The sequence below is a fragment of the Acanthopagrus latus genome, chromosome 23 (genome assembly GCF_904848185.1).
Source record: "Acanthopagrus latus isolate v.2019 chromosome 23, fAcaLat1.1, whole genome shotgun sequence".
Classification (NCBI taxonomy): domain Eukaryota; kingdom Metazoa; phylum Chordata; class Actinopteri; order Spariformes; family Sparidae; genus Acanthopagrus; species Acanthopagrus latus.
This window is the reverse complement of record NC_051061.1, coordinates 5,213,466-5,230,332: the sequence shown is the minus strand read 5'-3', so window position 1 is coordinate 5,230,332 and position 16,867 is coordinate 5,213,466. Positions and strand designations below refer to the sequence as shown.

Genomic DNA, 16,867 nt, shown 5'->3' with positions numbered 1-16,867 from the left:
ATAGCCTACCTACTTTGCTGCTTCAACTTTCTTTTAGCTAACTATTCAATAGTTAGCTATTCAATCTACTATTCAATCTATAATCAATCGATCGATCAAATCGATCATCAGTCGATCAAATATCATATCAACTAGTTCTTCATTAGTTCAGGACTACTTTCAGTTAACTATTTCAACTTTGCTTTTTTTTTTTGCTAACTACACTATTTCAACTGTGATCTATTAGCCATAGACATAGACCTACTTTGCTTTTAGGTAACTTTTTTGTTTTGTTTTTTATTTCAACCATTCATCCATACGCTTGCTAACTATTTTCAAGTTCTCTTTGAGTTCACTATTATCACTAGTGTACTTTTAACTATTTCAACCTAAATTGTTGACATTAAACAGAAGTTATTACAACTTTACTTTTAGTGTCAACTTCTCTCCGTGCTTGCTATCTAGCCTAGCTTTCATACTTGCAGCGATATGCAACTCGACTTAAAAAAATAGCAACTGATTTGATCTAACAGTTGGTTACACCCCGGGGCACGAGCGGCCTACTCTTGGTCGGCGATCACAACACATCTCATACTCCTGCTCCTATGAAGAGTTTGGTGACAGGTTCCCCACTTCTCACCTTTTATTTCCAAAGGTCCGTGCGGAGGGTTCAATTGTCTACCATCCGAGGGAAACAGGTCAGTGGAACAACAAATCAAAGAAACTCTAACTGGCGGAAATGAATGTCTGTCATTTAGTGAGATGACAAGGGTGGGTGACACTGTTTGCCAGCTGAGGGCCAGCCTAAGGCCTGAGCACAGGCAGTGACCCAACCCTGTTAAATGAGAGCGACAACAAGGGGACACAGAGAGCAACCATGGCCTGCTTTGTCCTCCCTCTCTCTCTCTGTTCCCTGAATAGCTCTCGCACAAAGGATATCGTTATTCCTTCTCTAATTACCAGATGGAGAGCTGTTTGTCTGCCTTTCGCTCCCCTGCTCGCATCCCCAGAAATAAAGTGCTCTGTGGTTATGACCCTCAGCAGTTATGAAACAGTCTGGTGGACAACGGGGGCCCAAGAGAGCCCTCATTCCCTCATTTCCTCATTCAGCTCATACAGCGGGACGCTGAGTTGAGTCCCCAGCGAGGAACCGTCTCATCTGCACTCAAATCTGTGCGTTTATGCGACGGCCAATCTGTCCGGCCCCGTCCTGTCCCCTGCGTGGTTTTTTTTTTCGGTTGCCAAAACCAATCATGTCTGAGGCATGTCACCAATCTCGCAGTCTTGGTTTTGGCAGATGTAACTAGGCCACAAGACACTCTCCATCTGCTCCTCTGTGGCCAAAAGCCTTGGGAGGTCACTCAGGGAGAGACAGAGAGAGGGAGAGAGATTCACCCTGCCAGGGATTAGGCTGGTACAGCAGGTCCAAGGGGAGGTGAGATTAAAAGCCAGGAGCAATAATACACGCGTGGTGGAAAAACACACCGGCTGCCCACACTCATGTGCTCACATAAGCCCATTCAGACCCTGTAGTCTCAGACTCTTGCTGAAACGCATGTGAGCGCAAAACCAACGGAAAGAAGGAAGACGCGCTATCAGGGATTATACCTTCTGCTGGCAAGGTCACCAGCTCCCGGTGTGGTGACCTACATGCATCCATTGACACAGGTAGGGGTGGGGGTGGTGGTGGAGGGGGTGGACTGCATTCAGAGAAACCGGCTGAAGTGAACCCCGTCTTTATGAGAACAGGAACAGGGTTTTTTTGCAACGCGCAGCAGCTTCCTCCCGCCCCCGTGCGGTGTTTTGTTCCGCAGAGATTTGTGTTCCCTGTCCTCAGCATATCATGCAGTATTAAATCTCAGCCGTACCCTCCTCTGACCCCGTCATCTGGAAAAAGCCCTGACCTCTAGAGAGAGAGAGAGAGAGAGAGAGAGAGAGAGAGAGAGAGAGAGAGAGAGGCTGGGGGAGGTCAGGTGTGACTCAGCACCACCTGTGAATGATCCTCTCAAAATCAAGGGCAGCACATGCCCCCTGGGGTCTGGTTTGTTTGTTTTCATGATGTCAATTTGAGAAATCTTTTTTTTTGTTTTTCTTGTCAGTGTTTTTATCTTCAGGGCTGCTCGGACACACTCGGATTGAAGGCTGTCAACAAGGAGGATTTGGTAAACATCTCAGTGGGAGATTAACAAGGAGGGAGTCTTTTCTCCCTGTGTTTGTGTGTGTGTGTGTGTGTGTGTGTGTGTGTGTGTGTGTGTGTGTGTGTGTGTGTGTGTGTGTGTGTGTGTGTGTGTGTGTGCAAGAAGGGAGGGAGGGAGAGAGAGAGAGAGAGAGAAAGAGAGAGAGAGGACTTCCCAGCATGGGGCAGAGGGAGGGGGTGAGTCGCCTGGTGGAAGGGACTGAAATGTCCTTCATATAAACCGGTGACAAAGTGGCGAGCAGCGGCCCCCGGGCAGCAGAGATCACAGCCGGCACAGAGAGAGACAGACACAGACAGACAGACAGACAGACAGAGAGAGAGAGAGAGAGAGGGACAGAGAGAAGAGGAGGAGACCGGAGCACCGAGCATCGCGAACAGGCGCTGGATCCAACAGCAACGCACCGGGAGACACGGAGACAACACTGAGCCACAGGAGGAGCGCAGAAAACAGAGGGAACTAATCCGGACAGAGCATCACTTAACCCACCGACAGGTAAAAAATATATATGATAATGATAATAATTAGAATAAATGAATGCAATTAAAATAAAACAGTCGAAACAGTCTGATCAGATTATAACAACACCTGAATCCTCAGGTCGTCGTGATCTCAGAGTAACATTTAGACGGACGTGTGGCAGCTGAAACTACAGGCTCGTGTGAGAATATAATGTAGCGGAAATGCTGAGCCACAGCTGCGACAGCAGATTGGGCAAAAATACCATAAAGTGTCTTGAGGTGAGTGTAAACTCACTAATGAGCGTCACCAGACTCCATAGGAAAAACTGGAAATTTTTTAAATTTGTTTCCACCTCAAGGTTTGTGTATACATTTTATTTTATTAAGCTGTTCTCAGTATGTTGCAAATTGTACAAGCTACTGCCTGAGTCTTATTCATTTATTTATTTATTTATTTATTTATTTATCTATCTATCTATCTATCTATCTATTCATTTACTTATTCATTTCTTTTAGTATAGCTTTGTACACCTTTGAACGGGTGTCCATTGACAGATTTTGGTGATAAAGACTTTCCCGCGCTAGACTTTTTTACATTTTATTTCTATGTATTTATTTAGGATTTTTTTTCTTTTCCTTTTTTTTATTTGAATTGCATAACTTATTTGCAAAAGCCTATAACCACATCAGTGTTCATTTGTTTACAATTTAGTATTACTCTAATAGGCTTTAGGCTTCTCTAAGTGACCTAATGTGCCAAACTTCTGTTGTATCTTCTCTGTTGTGTAAAACCGGGCCACGCCGGTCCTGTCCGGGGGCCACGCCGCCGGGTCCGACAGATTTGTTTAATTTGTGTTATGTAGGCTACACATCGGCCAGCCGCTTGTTAGATTAAACAGCTCCGCATGTCACCGGGCTCAGCACAGTGCCTCAGTCTCACCTAATTAGGCTCACCCCGTATACTGGGTCACCACATGCAGGGCTCACACGGAGCTAAACAGCCTGAGCTGGATGTCTCACTCACACCGCATCACTCACTGTAGTATGACATAACTGAAACTAAGAGGCGTGAGAGGGAACAGATTTAAAATGTGTTAGAGCGGAGTTTTCGATGTGTTTTCATGAAGCCATTTGTATTCATTCCATGTAGATGTGTGTTTTCATTCTGCCTCTGTCCATTGTGCTGAACTCTCCCCCAGACGTGTTTGTGGCTGCAGAGATGGGTGTCACCTCTCGCCCCCTGCTATTGGTTTGCGTGTGTTTGGTGGCCGCGCTGATTGGCGGAGCTCACTCCGAGGGGGTGTGTCTCCAAGACGGCAAACACAAGGCCACGCCCAGCCCGGAGCCGCACCTGAGGGAGTGTGCGCTGTACTCTGACAGTGAGTGACTGCGTGGTTGTCTCTAAACACTTAAGAGCCTAATGATGTAATGAGACCCCCCATGAGAATATCAAAGTAAATCTGCTAACTGACAGCTGGCTCAATATCTGTTCTCATATCCTCTCATGACAGATAGCTGCTGCATGGATGAAGACATCCAGGATATCTCCCATGTTCCCTCTGTCCTCAACAAGAATGAGCCATGGGACAAGTGTGGCCCTCTGAGCTCTGAGTAAGTCTCACCCAGCAGAGATCCTGCTGATCTGGACTCTGCAAATTTGATGCTGAATTGTGTAACTGATGTTTTTAAAATCAGCAATGGCTCACATAACCAACTCTCTGTTTCCAGTTTCACCCTTTCCAGTCGCACCATATTTAAAAACAAACAAACAAACAAACAATTGTCCGCTTCCTACTTTAAACGAGCTAACGGACAAAGTTAGCAGCTAATGCTAGCAAATAGGGTAAAGCGTATTTGCCACTTTTCTGTGGTGGAGACCAAAATCAGAGCTAAAATAGGGATCAGCAGTCTCCTTTAATTCAGTCAAGCCTACCCACTATTAAATAACACATATCTTAATCTGCTAGATCGGCTTTCCGCATCACATCGTACCTACCCACTGATATCAGCCGCCTAAATACACTTTGTCTTTTTCAACAAGATCCACACTTTATTCACTGTGAAATTAACAAAAATGTTGCAGATCTCACAGTGTTAAAGAAGGTGAGAGAATAATTCCTGGATCACTCGCTTTATCCGTATCCACACCAAAAAGTTAATTGGGTCTGTTCCTGTCTTAGACCCATCTTCCATCCAAGTGTCCTGGTAATCCGTCCAGTAGTTTTTGTGTAATCCTGACGGCAAACCAATCAACCAACAAACAGACAAACGGGCACAGTTGAAAACATAACTTCCTCAGCGGAGGTAAATTAATGTCAGTGTTGCCCTGCTAGATGTGTAAACAGGCAGCTGTTGTCACTAGCTGCGTTGCCATCAAACACATTTTTATGTGTATTCTGAAGTATCACATCAGAAAAGGTCGACGGAAATGGCAAAAACCGGAGAGAAAAAAAAAAACAAGTTCAATTTTGCAAAACAGTGTTTATGCTCGCTTGAGGCGGTTCTTGCCTGTTTTGCAAGAGAGCTAATGCTCTCCCACCGAAGCGTCTGCTGTGCCGAGATGGAGATGAAAACAGCAGCAGATTAAAGCTCCTCGTCGCTCCGCGCAGATCTGATGTGACCTTCCTCTAATTAATACGTCAAACGAGCAGAGAAGTCATATTTCCATCGTGTTTTCTATATTGTTTTTCACTTTCATTTGCGGCACCCTCTGCGCCGCCTTTTTCTTAAACGGTACAATGGAGAACTGGTGTCGCCCGCTGCTTTCCTTAATGAACCAACTCTTATAATTGCATGTGAGTGGATGGGAACAAGCAGTTTCGCATTTTCTTGTGCTGATTTTCCTCAAAGAAATCGGTTGTGACGCCGGTTTAAGTAGCTTCAATGTAAGTATCACATTGTGCAATGATCTTATTCTGTGAGTGCTTATTTCAAGGCTGCTCTTAAGCTTTATTGAGTGAAATGTTCAAACCCACCACAGAAAATAACTTTGAGATTTTGAACAAGTCTGTGGGATGAATAATGAGACGCGTCAGTGGGTCGCTGGCTCCTTCATCCAGCAAATGCAGAACGGTCTTGATTAAATTTCAAATATAAAAGGGTGAGTTAAGGTAAAGAGGGGCAAAACAAAAAAAAAAAAAAAAAGGAGAAGGAGAATAGAAGCTATAGGTCGTGCCATCTCTACCTGCCTTGTCTCAGGCCGTGCTGAGTCAGCCTTCCTAGTGTCAATAAAGGTTCAAACACAGATGTTCCCATTCATCGTGTCCCTACTAACTGCTCCCCTCCCTCCCTCTCTGTCCTCAGGTGTGAAGGCTTCCTGAAGCGCGTGTCGTGTTTTTACCGCTGCTCCCCTGATGCCGCGCGCTGGCCCCATCCCCACCGCCGCTCGTACATCCAGGCTGTGCCGCTCTGCCACAGCTTCTGCCGTGATTGGTGAGGCTGCCAAGCGCATTGCCAAGCGAAGCTAAATCAAAATCAGTTTCCGTCTGAGAGGCTGACAAGGGAGGGAGGCGGGACAGCAGCCAGTGCATCAGCAGCCCACGGCGCTGTCCATGCTAACACAGAGAACGGGTCTAATAAACAGCATAAAAACTGTACGGTTAGGTATATCAGGCTTTCCCTATAGAGAAGGGTAAGTAGGATAGGGTTTGTAGACACCCAGGAGATTCCAAGAAATGAGAAACAGCTTTGTGTCGTGGTTGCTTTGCTTCTTTGCACAAATGTCTTCTTTATATTTCTGAGAAGAAAAAAAAACACACAAAATCATGAAATACCAAGTATTTATAGTGTGCATTTACATTTACTATGTGCATATTTAAAGGAATAGTTTGACATTTGGGAAATACGTTTGTTCTTTGTCTCGCTGAGCCTTCGATAAGATGGTTATCCCACTCATGTCTGTGCTGTAAATATGGAACTAATTAACACGTCATACCTCTGGGAAAAACTGCAGAACATTGCTGTCTGTAACATACAGTACATCCCTATAAAACAGTGCATTTCTACATCATTTTTGCAGCGATTAAATGTAGGACCTATAACATGTTACAAACTGACAGAGAGCGGTATCAGTATTCTCATCCACCTCTCTAAAGTGTGCCATAGGAGGAAATATTCAAATTGACGGAGTTACAGTTTTATGTTTTGGCATTTCACTTGTTTTATTTTGACACTTTACATCCTTTTCCTTCAGGTTTGACGCCTGCAGGATGGACATGACATGCGCTCGTAACTGGGCCAGAGACCCCAGAGGGCAGAACTGCACTGGAACCTGTGTTCAGTATCAGCAGGTAGGCTTTTGATCTGGGACATCCGTGATTGGCTGCTTACATGTCCTGGGACTTTGTGCCTTTTTTATTCTGTTGAGGGGCTGTTACTGTTGTTGTTGAAATCAGACATGTTCTTGTCACACCGGCAACACTGGCTCCGTGGATCGTAACTCCAGTCGTTGAAATTTTGTACAGCCACTCACGATCCCCAGGAGATTCTTGGATGACTTTTCCTCCTAGCGCTGCCACGAGGTTGACATTTGCGGTTTTGAGGGAAACGTCTCCAAATCCGTTGCTTGGCTTGCCATGAAATGTGTCACAAACATTCACATTACCCTTAGGATGAATTCTGTTCATCCAGTTCTATCATCTGTTAAAACATTTTCATTTAACCATTACTTTGGTGCATAACTAAATAATTATTAGTTGTACACCATAACTTTACTTCTATACTTTGCGTTTTTTGCAAAGATATCAGCATGCTAAACTACGATCAAATAAAGCCTTGATCATGCAGACAGCTGCAGGCATGGTGCAGTTAGGGGCATGTGTTCACAACAAGTTTGAAACATATGCACTAGAACTATTGATGGGCCCATTCTGTCAACAGAAAAATGGTGTGTCTGACCACCACAGTGCATGAACTAAGTGGCAAGTTTACTCTTGTTGTGCCGTGAGTTCACTAATGTGGACGATCACGTGAATGTCCACCCTCAGGGAGTTTGTGACATGATGAAATTAAGGCCTTATCCACACGTACACATGTATTACATACATTTCTCCGAGTACACACTGTCCTCTCTGTCAGCATGACTTTCATTTTACAAAGTATCTCTGCGCACATGGGAATGCAAGAACATTCCCAAACGCTCAAACAAACGTGCCGAGCACGCCAAGGACTGGCAATGTAATCTACCCGACAATACATCGAACAACAGGGAAGAACACACTCAACATTTTCACCAAGCTTTTTCTATTTAAAGCTACATTATGTAGACATTGGCAGTTTGTGCGATCTGGCACCCCACCCCCACAGTTTCTGATCACAACAGCACTGTCGTAAACTTGTAATTAGACCCAGCAGTGCTAAAAACAAGTCAAATCTCTGTTCCAGTGACATGAAACTGTATCTTTAAACATGTGAATATGTTGTTTCGTAGTCAACATGGTCACATCATACCTGGTATAAACATCAGGATATTAGCAGTGCCATCATGATCCTTGTCTTAATTGTTGTGACACAATTATAAAGAGCTTCTGATGCAGCAGCTGTAATCAAGCCGTTTCAGTGTTAACACAAACACACAGCCGCACTCTCACCTGAGATTTCCTGACGAGGTGTCAGAGGTCTGAATCCCGCTGACAGGCTCGTCGCAGGAGCTGCGATCTGCAGGTGGAAGGTTCCCGCGCGGCGCTGTGTCACAGCGGAGACGGTGCGCTGTGTGCTGGTGGTCAAGAGAGGACGGTGAGCGAAGGGTTAACAGCTCAGGGTGGCTCTGTGGGCTGAAGCATGAAAAGGTTCGGTCCTGCTTCAGTGGGCAGAGGCCAGAGGGGTGATTTAAGAAAAGGCCGAGTTACCGAGCAGGCTGTCAGTGAGCTAACTGTCACACACACCATGGCCACGACACCTCATCTATCTATCTATCTATCTATCTATCTATCTATCTATCTATCTATCTATCTATCTATCTATCTATCTATCTATCTATCTATCTATCTATCTATCTATCTAAGTGTGTCCTTTTCCCTACTTTCTCTTCTCTTTTACCTCTTTGTACTCTCTCTCTTTGTGTCTCTCTGTCACGTTCACACACACACACACACACACACAGACAAAAGGACACTCCAACAAATGAACACACACCCCTAGACACCAGACCTATTAAGGCTCTCTGGTGGATATTGGACGGTTACTCGAAATGACTGATTTGTAGTAAGAGAGGAAATGCAAATAGAGAATATCTAAGTGTTTGAGTGTGAGTGTGTGTGTGTGTGAGTGTGTGCGTGTGTGTGTGTGTGTTTTGGTGCTTTGTGTGCTCCGAATTGGCCCACTTTCATGTAGGGCACCACTAATGGCACAAAATAGGCTCCGATAAATTCAAGCAGCTCTCAAAACAAAGTGTTTTACAACAGCAGCCTGAATACAAACAAATGAGTCACCGCGTTCGGCACATCCAAACAAATCACCCATCTCGGAGGGGCTGCGGACAAATGGCGGCCTCTCGCAGCTTCTTTTTTTTTGGAGGTCACGGCAGTAAAACTTGATTTTTTTTTGTTTTCTCTGCAGATAGCAGGGGTGGGAAGTTCGGTGGTGTTTTAATACACCTCGGGGCTGAGACGCGCTGGAAAGAAGAGGCACACACAAACAGGAAAAGCTCTCACAAGTCTGTGATTGTGATTTATAAGCTTCGAATTCAAATGATATAACACACAGATGCACTCCGCTCTGAAACAAATCCTTTTAAAAATTAATATATATATAAACCTTGCTGGTGTTCCTGAAAAGTTCACTCGAAACACAGAAACACTGTGTAGGTGTGTGTGTGTGTGTGTGTAGAATAAATATACTCTGATACAGTCAGGATTTGTAAGTGCTTACTGCAGTAGATGTCAATTTGCATAGAGACGAGCTGATACATTTAAAGCCACACATAGGCAGACACACACACATCCACTGCATGCAAAAATCCCTCTGGCACTGAGTGGCTCACTCTCTCTTTGTGCTCACTGGCAACATTCTTTGCCAACCAAGGTCTGAATTATGGCAGCATTAGACACTCTTTCTGCTCTGGATTTTGTGGGAACGAGGTCTAATCAGCAAATAGTGTCCGTGTCTGTGCCGAAATGCTGGCGCAAAAAAAAAAAAAGAAAACATCCAGAAGAATGGCTGGAGGATGGGAACAATGATCACATGAGGTTACTGGACCGTGTGGTTCAACTGAATGTCTTCTGGTTATGCTGCAGATTACAGCCCGAAAATGACAGTGTAAATACGCAGGGTGCCAACAAAACACTTACGAGGTACTTCATAATTTGTGTCCTCAGCGTGACTAAATTCAGTGCTTGCACAACATTTCTCTGAATGAAACTACATTTATGAAATCCAGGACTGTCACACCAATATCCAGTTTTGCATCCAGTCCGTGGTTAGGTGTGGGCAACAAAAGCACGTTGGTTAAGGTTAGGAAAATATATGTTCTGTTTGTGAAACAGTCACAAAATGGTATTTCAAGGATTTCACTTAGGTTAGGGTGGTTTTCAGTGATGGTATGGTGATAAAAATCCTTGTGAAATACTGGACAAAATGTCCTCTTTAGGACTGTACATGGCCATGATTATACATTTTTCCAGTTAACCTACTGTGAGACAGGGTTTGTATAGTTACAGGGGGAAATACACAGAGTAAAAAATTGCATTTAGGAAGGACCTAATGTAGTGGTAGTTTCTAAATGACATTGTGTAAAATGAATAATCATTGTGTTTGTTTCATCAGCAATGCTATATATTAAAACCTGCTCGCAAAATACTTGTTATTGAATTTGGTTGCTCATAACACTGCAGCGCGGTAATAACACAATAATGGTGGAGAAAAGAAGTTTAATAATGTAGAGGATATGATTAAATGTGTTATTGATGATATACAGCCGCTAATTGTGGCGTCTCATCTCCCCTTTCCATTCATGTTACAAGGCTAGCTGGCAAACATTAACCTAGCTAACACTAATGTTGTTGACACTGATATTGCGAATGCTAGATAGCTTACATTAGGGCAGTGTGCTGGGCACATACTGTAGGAATTTAGCCATTTTTATGCTTTTTGTTTTTGTCGACAAACTGGCAGCTACCACTACTCTTGATGCTGACGAAACACAGACACCACATTTCACAATCATAATAATTTTTTTTTTTGGAAAAGAGATACTTTTATTCTTTCCTCTTCTACAAGCTCTGTAGATGTATAATTTTTAAGACACGATCTCTCTACATAAACATTTTATCATTGTGACTTTTAAAGGTGCATTATGTGAGAATACAATATGCCAACTAGCTAGCCTCCACCCACTTTGCACCTTAAATAACACCAGCGCTCCCCAAGCGCTCTGAACTCGCGGCCTGGGAAGAACTAGCAAATACGACCGACAGCTACACAGCTAGCTGAGCTAACTGGTTAACGCCATTGTTAGCAATTGTAACCAATTCTTACATACTGTACCTTTAAGTATTACCACTTAATTACCAACTAGGTAAGGGTTCAGTACTAACCACTAGGTAGTATTAGATTTCAATTTATGCAACAAGGAAGTAGAGGCTTGAAAAAATGTGTAGTAAAGGAGAAAACAGATGTTTTCTCACATATGTTCAATGCTTTGTACTCACACATCTACTGTTCTGCAATAAGACAGGGCTATCACAGAGGCAGAAACTCCCAGCGTACACTTTTCAACAAAAGGTGACAGAAAAAACAGAAACATTTCATTTGGTGAATTTAAGGATAGCTCGTCACAGTTTGCTATGACTCGATAATTTGACAGGACACAGGAGCTCACCTGTGTTTGTCTCTTGCATCAGATTTGATTGTGCGATGTGTGTGACACTGGATTCGGAAGGGCATTTGACCATCATTTTAAAAACATCACTTTTTCTATATAGCTACAGTTAGCCCCCTAGATTTTCAGGCAATGGCCACTGTTTTCCCCCAGCAACAATAATTATACAAATCATATGAAATATATGATACTATTTATTTTTACCAAAAAACCCTTGACCTACATGTTCCCTTATCTCTGATCTATCCCCCTGTCCACGCAAAAGGGGCCTAGTAAGTGTTACATATACATATACTAAACAATTGCACTGTAATATGTGGGTTGTTATCTGTAGCGTTACCTTTAAAACGATCAGCTCTACCAGTTGCATTTTGTCGAGGAATATCATAAAATCTGTTGAACACTGTTAAGTTCCCACAGACGATTAATAACTGTTCAAACTATCATGACGACAGTTATTTCTATTCGGTCACATAAAATGTGAAATGTGCCTCGCTCTAAATCTGATCGTGACCCGTCGGCCAAGTGAATCATTGCAATTGACGACCGCTCAAAGAAGAAATCTATCTTTTGTTGCTGCAAGCGAGGTGCTAACCAGTTCAAGGATTTAAGACCATTCTCTTTCTGTTTCCCTCCTACACCAGGTGTAATGTCATGGGCTTTCGATCAGAGGACAGAATTGAATGAGATAAGGACGGGGAGGACATGTTACAGCCGCAGGAAATCTCAGTATCTCACTTATTCGATCACACCATGTCGTCTAAAGCCACTTGTGCTTGTACTGAATTAGCTTTGGCAGCAAACCATGTCTGCCTGGGGAAGGACAGAAATGTGTGTGTGTGTGTGTGTGTGTGTGTGTGTGTGTGTGTGTGTGTGTGTGTGTGTGTGTGTCTGTGCACCCCCTGTGTGTATTATGGGGGTCGCTGCGATAAGACCTACGTGTCAGACACAGCGTATATGTAGTGGAGAGAAACAGCCGTCATCCTCTTTGTCCTTCGAACACGGTAAATATATTACAGCTTTTCCATCTCTGAGCACCCTCTGTGACTCAGTCTTAATCCCCCAACAGACAGGAGGATGAAAGGAAGCAGACGTTGGGGTGGGGGTGTGCTACAGAAGAACACAGGAAGAGTAAGACACATATACAAACAGTGCATGCAGCAATAAGCAAGAGAAGACGAAAAAAAAAAACTGCACTCGGGAGATATAGTGGAAGTTGGGTAGGGGACAAAATGAGCTATAGGAGGAGGGAGCGACGTGACTTGGCAGCACATCTTAATGACTGGTTACGGGACCGTCACTGGAGAGTGAATGGGAGCTTAAACACAGCAAATCACAGCGTTTGTGTCACTGAAACTCCACTAATGAGCTTTCTGAACTACACCTAAGCATGCAGGCCCACGCCATTTACTGTTAAACAGCTTAAATGCTGAATTGTGATTTGTTTTTCTGCAGCGTTGTGCACTATCCCCTTTAATCCGTATACGTGTCTTATTAGAGAGGAGGATGATTTTTCACGCTCCAGAAAACATAAAGCTAATGTCAGCAGTAATTGGAGTTTTTTTTTTTTCCCTCAAAGTGTAACTTTGGGAAGACTGAGCGCTGTAATGAATTTCCTGTCACAAAAGGTGCTGGAAGTGACCTTTCCGATTAGTTTGGATCTGCCCCTGTACGCTCGCTGAGGCTTGACAGAATTCGTCGTTCTGCCGTGAGAGCGGCGCACAGATGAAGTCTTTCAGATACCAAGAGTGAGCTTTTTCAAGGTCACCTCGCGCTGTAATTCACTCTCAAGGCTGGTGGAGGCGAGGTGAGGCGAGGCGAGCGAGCGAGGCAGACAAAAGCCGCTTGCGAAAGAGCGAGAGCAGCTGCCGGGTGCCTGCAGCCCCCTGGAACACCTGGCACAGGGTGTTTGTTTTCAAGGATGGTGCTGCCCTGAAAGGCCAGAATCCATTATTCCAACGGATCTTTACAGTCCGAGAAAGGCTATACCTGTTGAATGCGGCAGAGAAACCTTGCAGATAGTGAGAGTTGGAGTATTTTCAATTTGGGCTTTTTAACACTTCTACTATATAACTATAATGTGAATATAATTTTGAACTTTTTCTTGTACTCCCCTTTGTGTAAAAGCTTACAGTTACTTCGATATCAGTGTATTATCAACTCATAGAATATGATGAATTGTTGCTGAAAGCCACTTCAGAGTCTTCAGTCGTCACTCTGAATACATCTACCAAGGCTGTGCTAGGATTCACCTTTTGTAATCGTATGCTTACAAGTAAATAACTCCCATACTTGAACACTCTGAAAGGTAACTTTTAGCATAATGAGGTCTTTAACCTTGGAATACTTTAAGGTAAACTGAATATGCTTCTTGTTTTTTGCTTTTCCTCTGGTGTTTTATATAGATGCCTGCGCATGTAAAATGTATTAAAAGTAATAAAAGGCCAATGGGAGCCACAGAAAAAAACAATGCATGAAAACTCTGCGTCAGTAGCCTCTCCTATAATTCCATGACTTTGTGACATCACGCTACATCACCATCTCACACACTGGAGTAATTCATGCCCATATTCAGAGTAAAATTAAAGCTAAGTGGAAGAGATAACATGACAGAACTGACCAGAGTTTGTATCCCATAAGTACATTTTGTTGGTAATACTGGTGTAATTTGACTCAAGTTGAATTTTGAGTGCAAGGCTTGTATTGGAGATATCTTTTTCATTTCGTTTCTATGTCCATGCAGATGTACCAGCACGGCAGGGATCTCTGCGAGAGCCTGTGGGGAGACGCCTTCATGACGGTGGAGGATGAGCCTGAGGAGGTGGGGGAGACCGGAGAGGTCGAGGGTGACGGCGGTCGCCCCTGCGGCTGCCTCACCCTCAGTCCTTCGGACAAGGACGTGATCGCCGCCCTCAGGGCCCAGCAAGACGACCCCGAGGAGCTGGACACCACCAAGTCCGGCCTGCCTCAGTACCGGGCCCCTTGCCAGACCAAGCTGCCCCTGCAGGCCAGGGGTGGCAGGAAGGGTAACTCCGTGTTACGCAAGCGCTCGGTGATGGTAGATGATATGGAGGGGAGCGGAAGCGGCTTGTAGAGAGAAGCGATAGATGGTGCTGTATGTAGAGATAACTGTGTAGAACCTAATAAACAAAATCTATCTCTTGGAATGGAGAAGTAACATTTGCTCCTGTAACTAACCCTACCACACCAACCTAAGCTGTCATTAACATCATCGTCATCACATTCCACATATTATCCGCGTGGTTTCAAATAATACTAAATCTGGTATAAGATAAACGTCCAAGCTTAAAATGCCTGGTCCATTTTTTGGGCGATTTAAACACCCAGGATTTAAAATAAAAACAGTTACTATTAAAGATGCCACAACTGAATGATAAAGTCAAGTATTTAAATTCTGCAAGGGCTCTGACTTCAATAACAACTATATTTATAATATCCAATAATGGCTGAACAGATGTTTTCTTGCCAGTAAAATGGTGTGTGTTTTTTTTAACAAGATCTTTATCAAAATCAGGTATTTTCTTTTCTTTGTAGGGCTCAGTAAACAAATACGGAAGCTGAAAAAATGGCCCTGCTCGCAATTATTTAGCTATCTTGGGTTCATGAATTAGTTGTTTTGCTATCTTGAAAAAATAACAAAGCTTGCTTTCTCAAGAAAGCAAAGTGATTAACTTTAAAAGCGTGGTCGTCCTCGGCTTCCGTAAAAACACATACGAACCTTGCATGTGGGAAGCCTTGAGTCCTGCAGTGTTGGCACTTGTGCATGAGTCAAACATGTCATCATTAACCAGACGAGTCTCCCTGACTGTATTGTAAACACGACGTATCTGCACCAGTGCTTCTTCATTACCCTGCTACTCCTTTTAACCATCTAATCTGTGCATTAGTCAGTTGTTAAACGCAGATCTTGCTGTTGTGATGGCGTATCGTGCAGCCTACACGTCATAAGATATATGAGGTATATGATAGGGGAGAAGGTCGTACAGAATATTGATAATAATGAATGTAACTTAGGTTTTCTAGCAGAGACCACTGGCCAGACATGAGGGGACCTGGTATGATAATGACCAAGGAAGGTTTAATCGGGGTCAAAAGTTCTGCCTGCCAGAGTGAATCCGCAGAGGCAGCTCTCATACCAGTTGTGGTTATGCTCTGGTAGTTTGATCATGTATGTCATCACTGTACACCGTGGACGTTTCTTTTATAATCATGTTGTGTATTTCTAGAGTGAGGCACTGTTAGATGTAAATGTTTTGTAATAAAAGGAAAACTGATTTGTCCGAGTTACGGTGAGCTCGCTTGAAATGGGTGTTTCTGTGCTTTACGTTCGAAATAAAAACAACATTTCTAAATGCCATTCGGAGCCCGGCGTAGTTCTTGTTCCCAGCTGCCCTCCGCACACATGAAGCCCTTTTTTCTCATCTGTTGTCCCCCTACACAACGACGCAGTATGCTAGATGCAGCCAGATGTTTCTGTTTGCATATATTATTCAAAATTATTGATTATTTTGAAGTGGACATTTTTCATAGAATTCAATTGTCAATGTGAAGGTCAGTTCCGTCAAGTCTGCATTCATAACGTAGCCTAATGCTACCATTTAGCATGGCTGGAGCTGCAGTTACGACCATTTATTCATTACATTTTTCTTAACGTTCTTTCAGTTTTTTATTGGCAGCCAGAGAGTCAAAGATAATTAGACACGATCAAATTAATCGTACTTACCAATACATTTTTCAGTTCATATGAAGTAAAAGTGAGAGAACAGGACAAAGGAAAAAAAAAAACAGAATGGTGATGTACAGACATCATATTTATCTCAGTAGTTCACTGGGAGGGGGGGATACAATTTGTGAACAATTAGGGGCCAGGCATGTACAGGCTGATTGAAGTCAGACCCAACCAGAAGCTTAAGGATCTTTCAGGGTCCTCTGGAAAGAGGGTAACCTGCGGATCGTGTTAATTATTTCTCTCCATAAGAGCTGTTCCTCATTACACCTGTCCAGAAGATTTGAGGCAGCTCCCTCCATAGAAATTGTCTCTAGGAAAGTCTGCACCCATCTTCCTATATCCAGGTGGTCAGCGTCCTTCCAGTTAGTAGCGATTAGTCTTTTGGAGATCATATATACAGTTATTGTAATTTGTTTGTTATATTTGGGCCATGCTGCCTTGTCCATGTAGTTCAGTATAGACATGATGTCAGGTCGCAAACAACATAGTGACCGATAATTCCACCCAGGGACTGTGTTACACTTTCCCAGAGGGATTTTATTTTTGGATAAGCCCATACCATGTGGAAAGATGTACCTTTTTCTTGTTGGCAGTGCCAACAGCAGTCAGAGACTGAGGGGTTCATACTGTGCAGTCGAACAGGGGTGAAATATGTTCTATGACTAAT

General features: G+C 43.5%; 1 protein-coding gene across 1 annotated transcript; it reads left to right on the top strand.

The window, feature by feature from the left end:
- Window positions 1-2,358: 2,358 nt before the first annotated feature.
- Window positions 2,359-15,822, top strand: rtbdn (retbindin). Its single transcript, XM_037087747.1, has 6 exons — window positions 2,359-2,669; window positions 3,835-4,014; window positions 4,147-4,246; window positions 5,939-6,067; window positions 6,828-6,924; window positions 14,194-15,822. The coding sequence occupies exons 2-6, from the start codon at window positions 3,855-3,857 to the stop codon at window positions 14,542-14,544; spliced, it is 837 nt and encodes a 278-aa protein (XP_036943642.1). The 5' UTR covers window positions 2,359-2,669; window positions 3,835-3,854; the 3' UTR covers window positions 14,545-15,822.
- Window positions 15,823-16,867: the final 1,045 nt, after the last annotated feature.

Bases quoted from the DNA above. Each gene is read 5' to 3' on its own strand.
- rtbdn (XM_037087747.1), top strand. From the start codon at position 3,855: ATGGGTGTCACCTCTCGCCCCCTGCTATTGGTTTGCGTGTGTTTGGTG. The intron at 4,015-4,146 runs GTGAGTGACTGC...CTCTCATGACAG, and splicing joins GTGTGCGCTGTACTCTGACA to ATAGCTGCTGCATGGATGAA. The intron at 4,247-5,938 runs GTAAGTCTCACC...CTCTGTCCTCAG, and splicing joins TGTGGCCCTCTGAGCTCTGA to GTGTGAAGGCTTCCTGAAGC.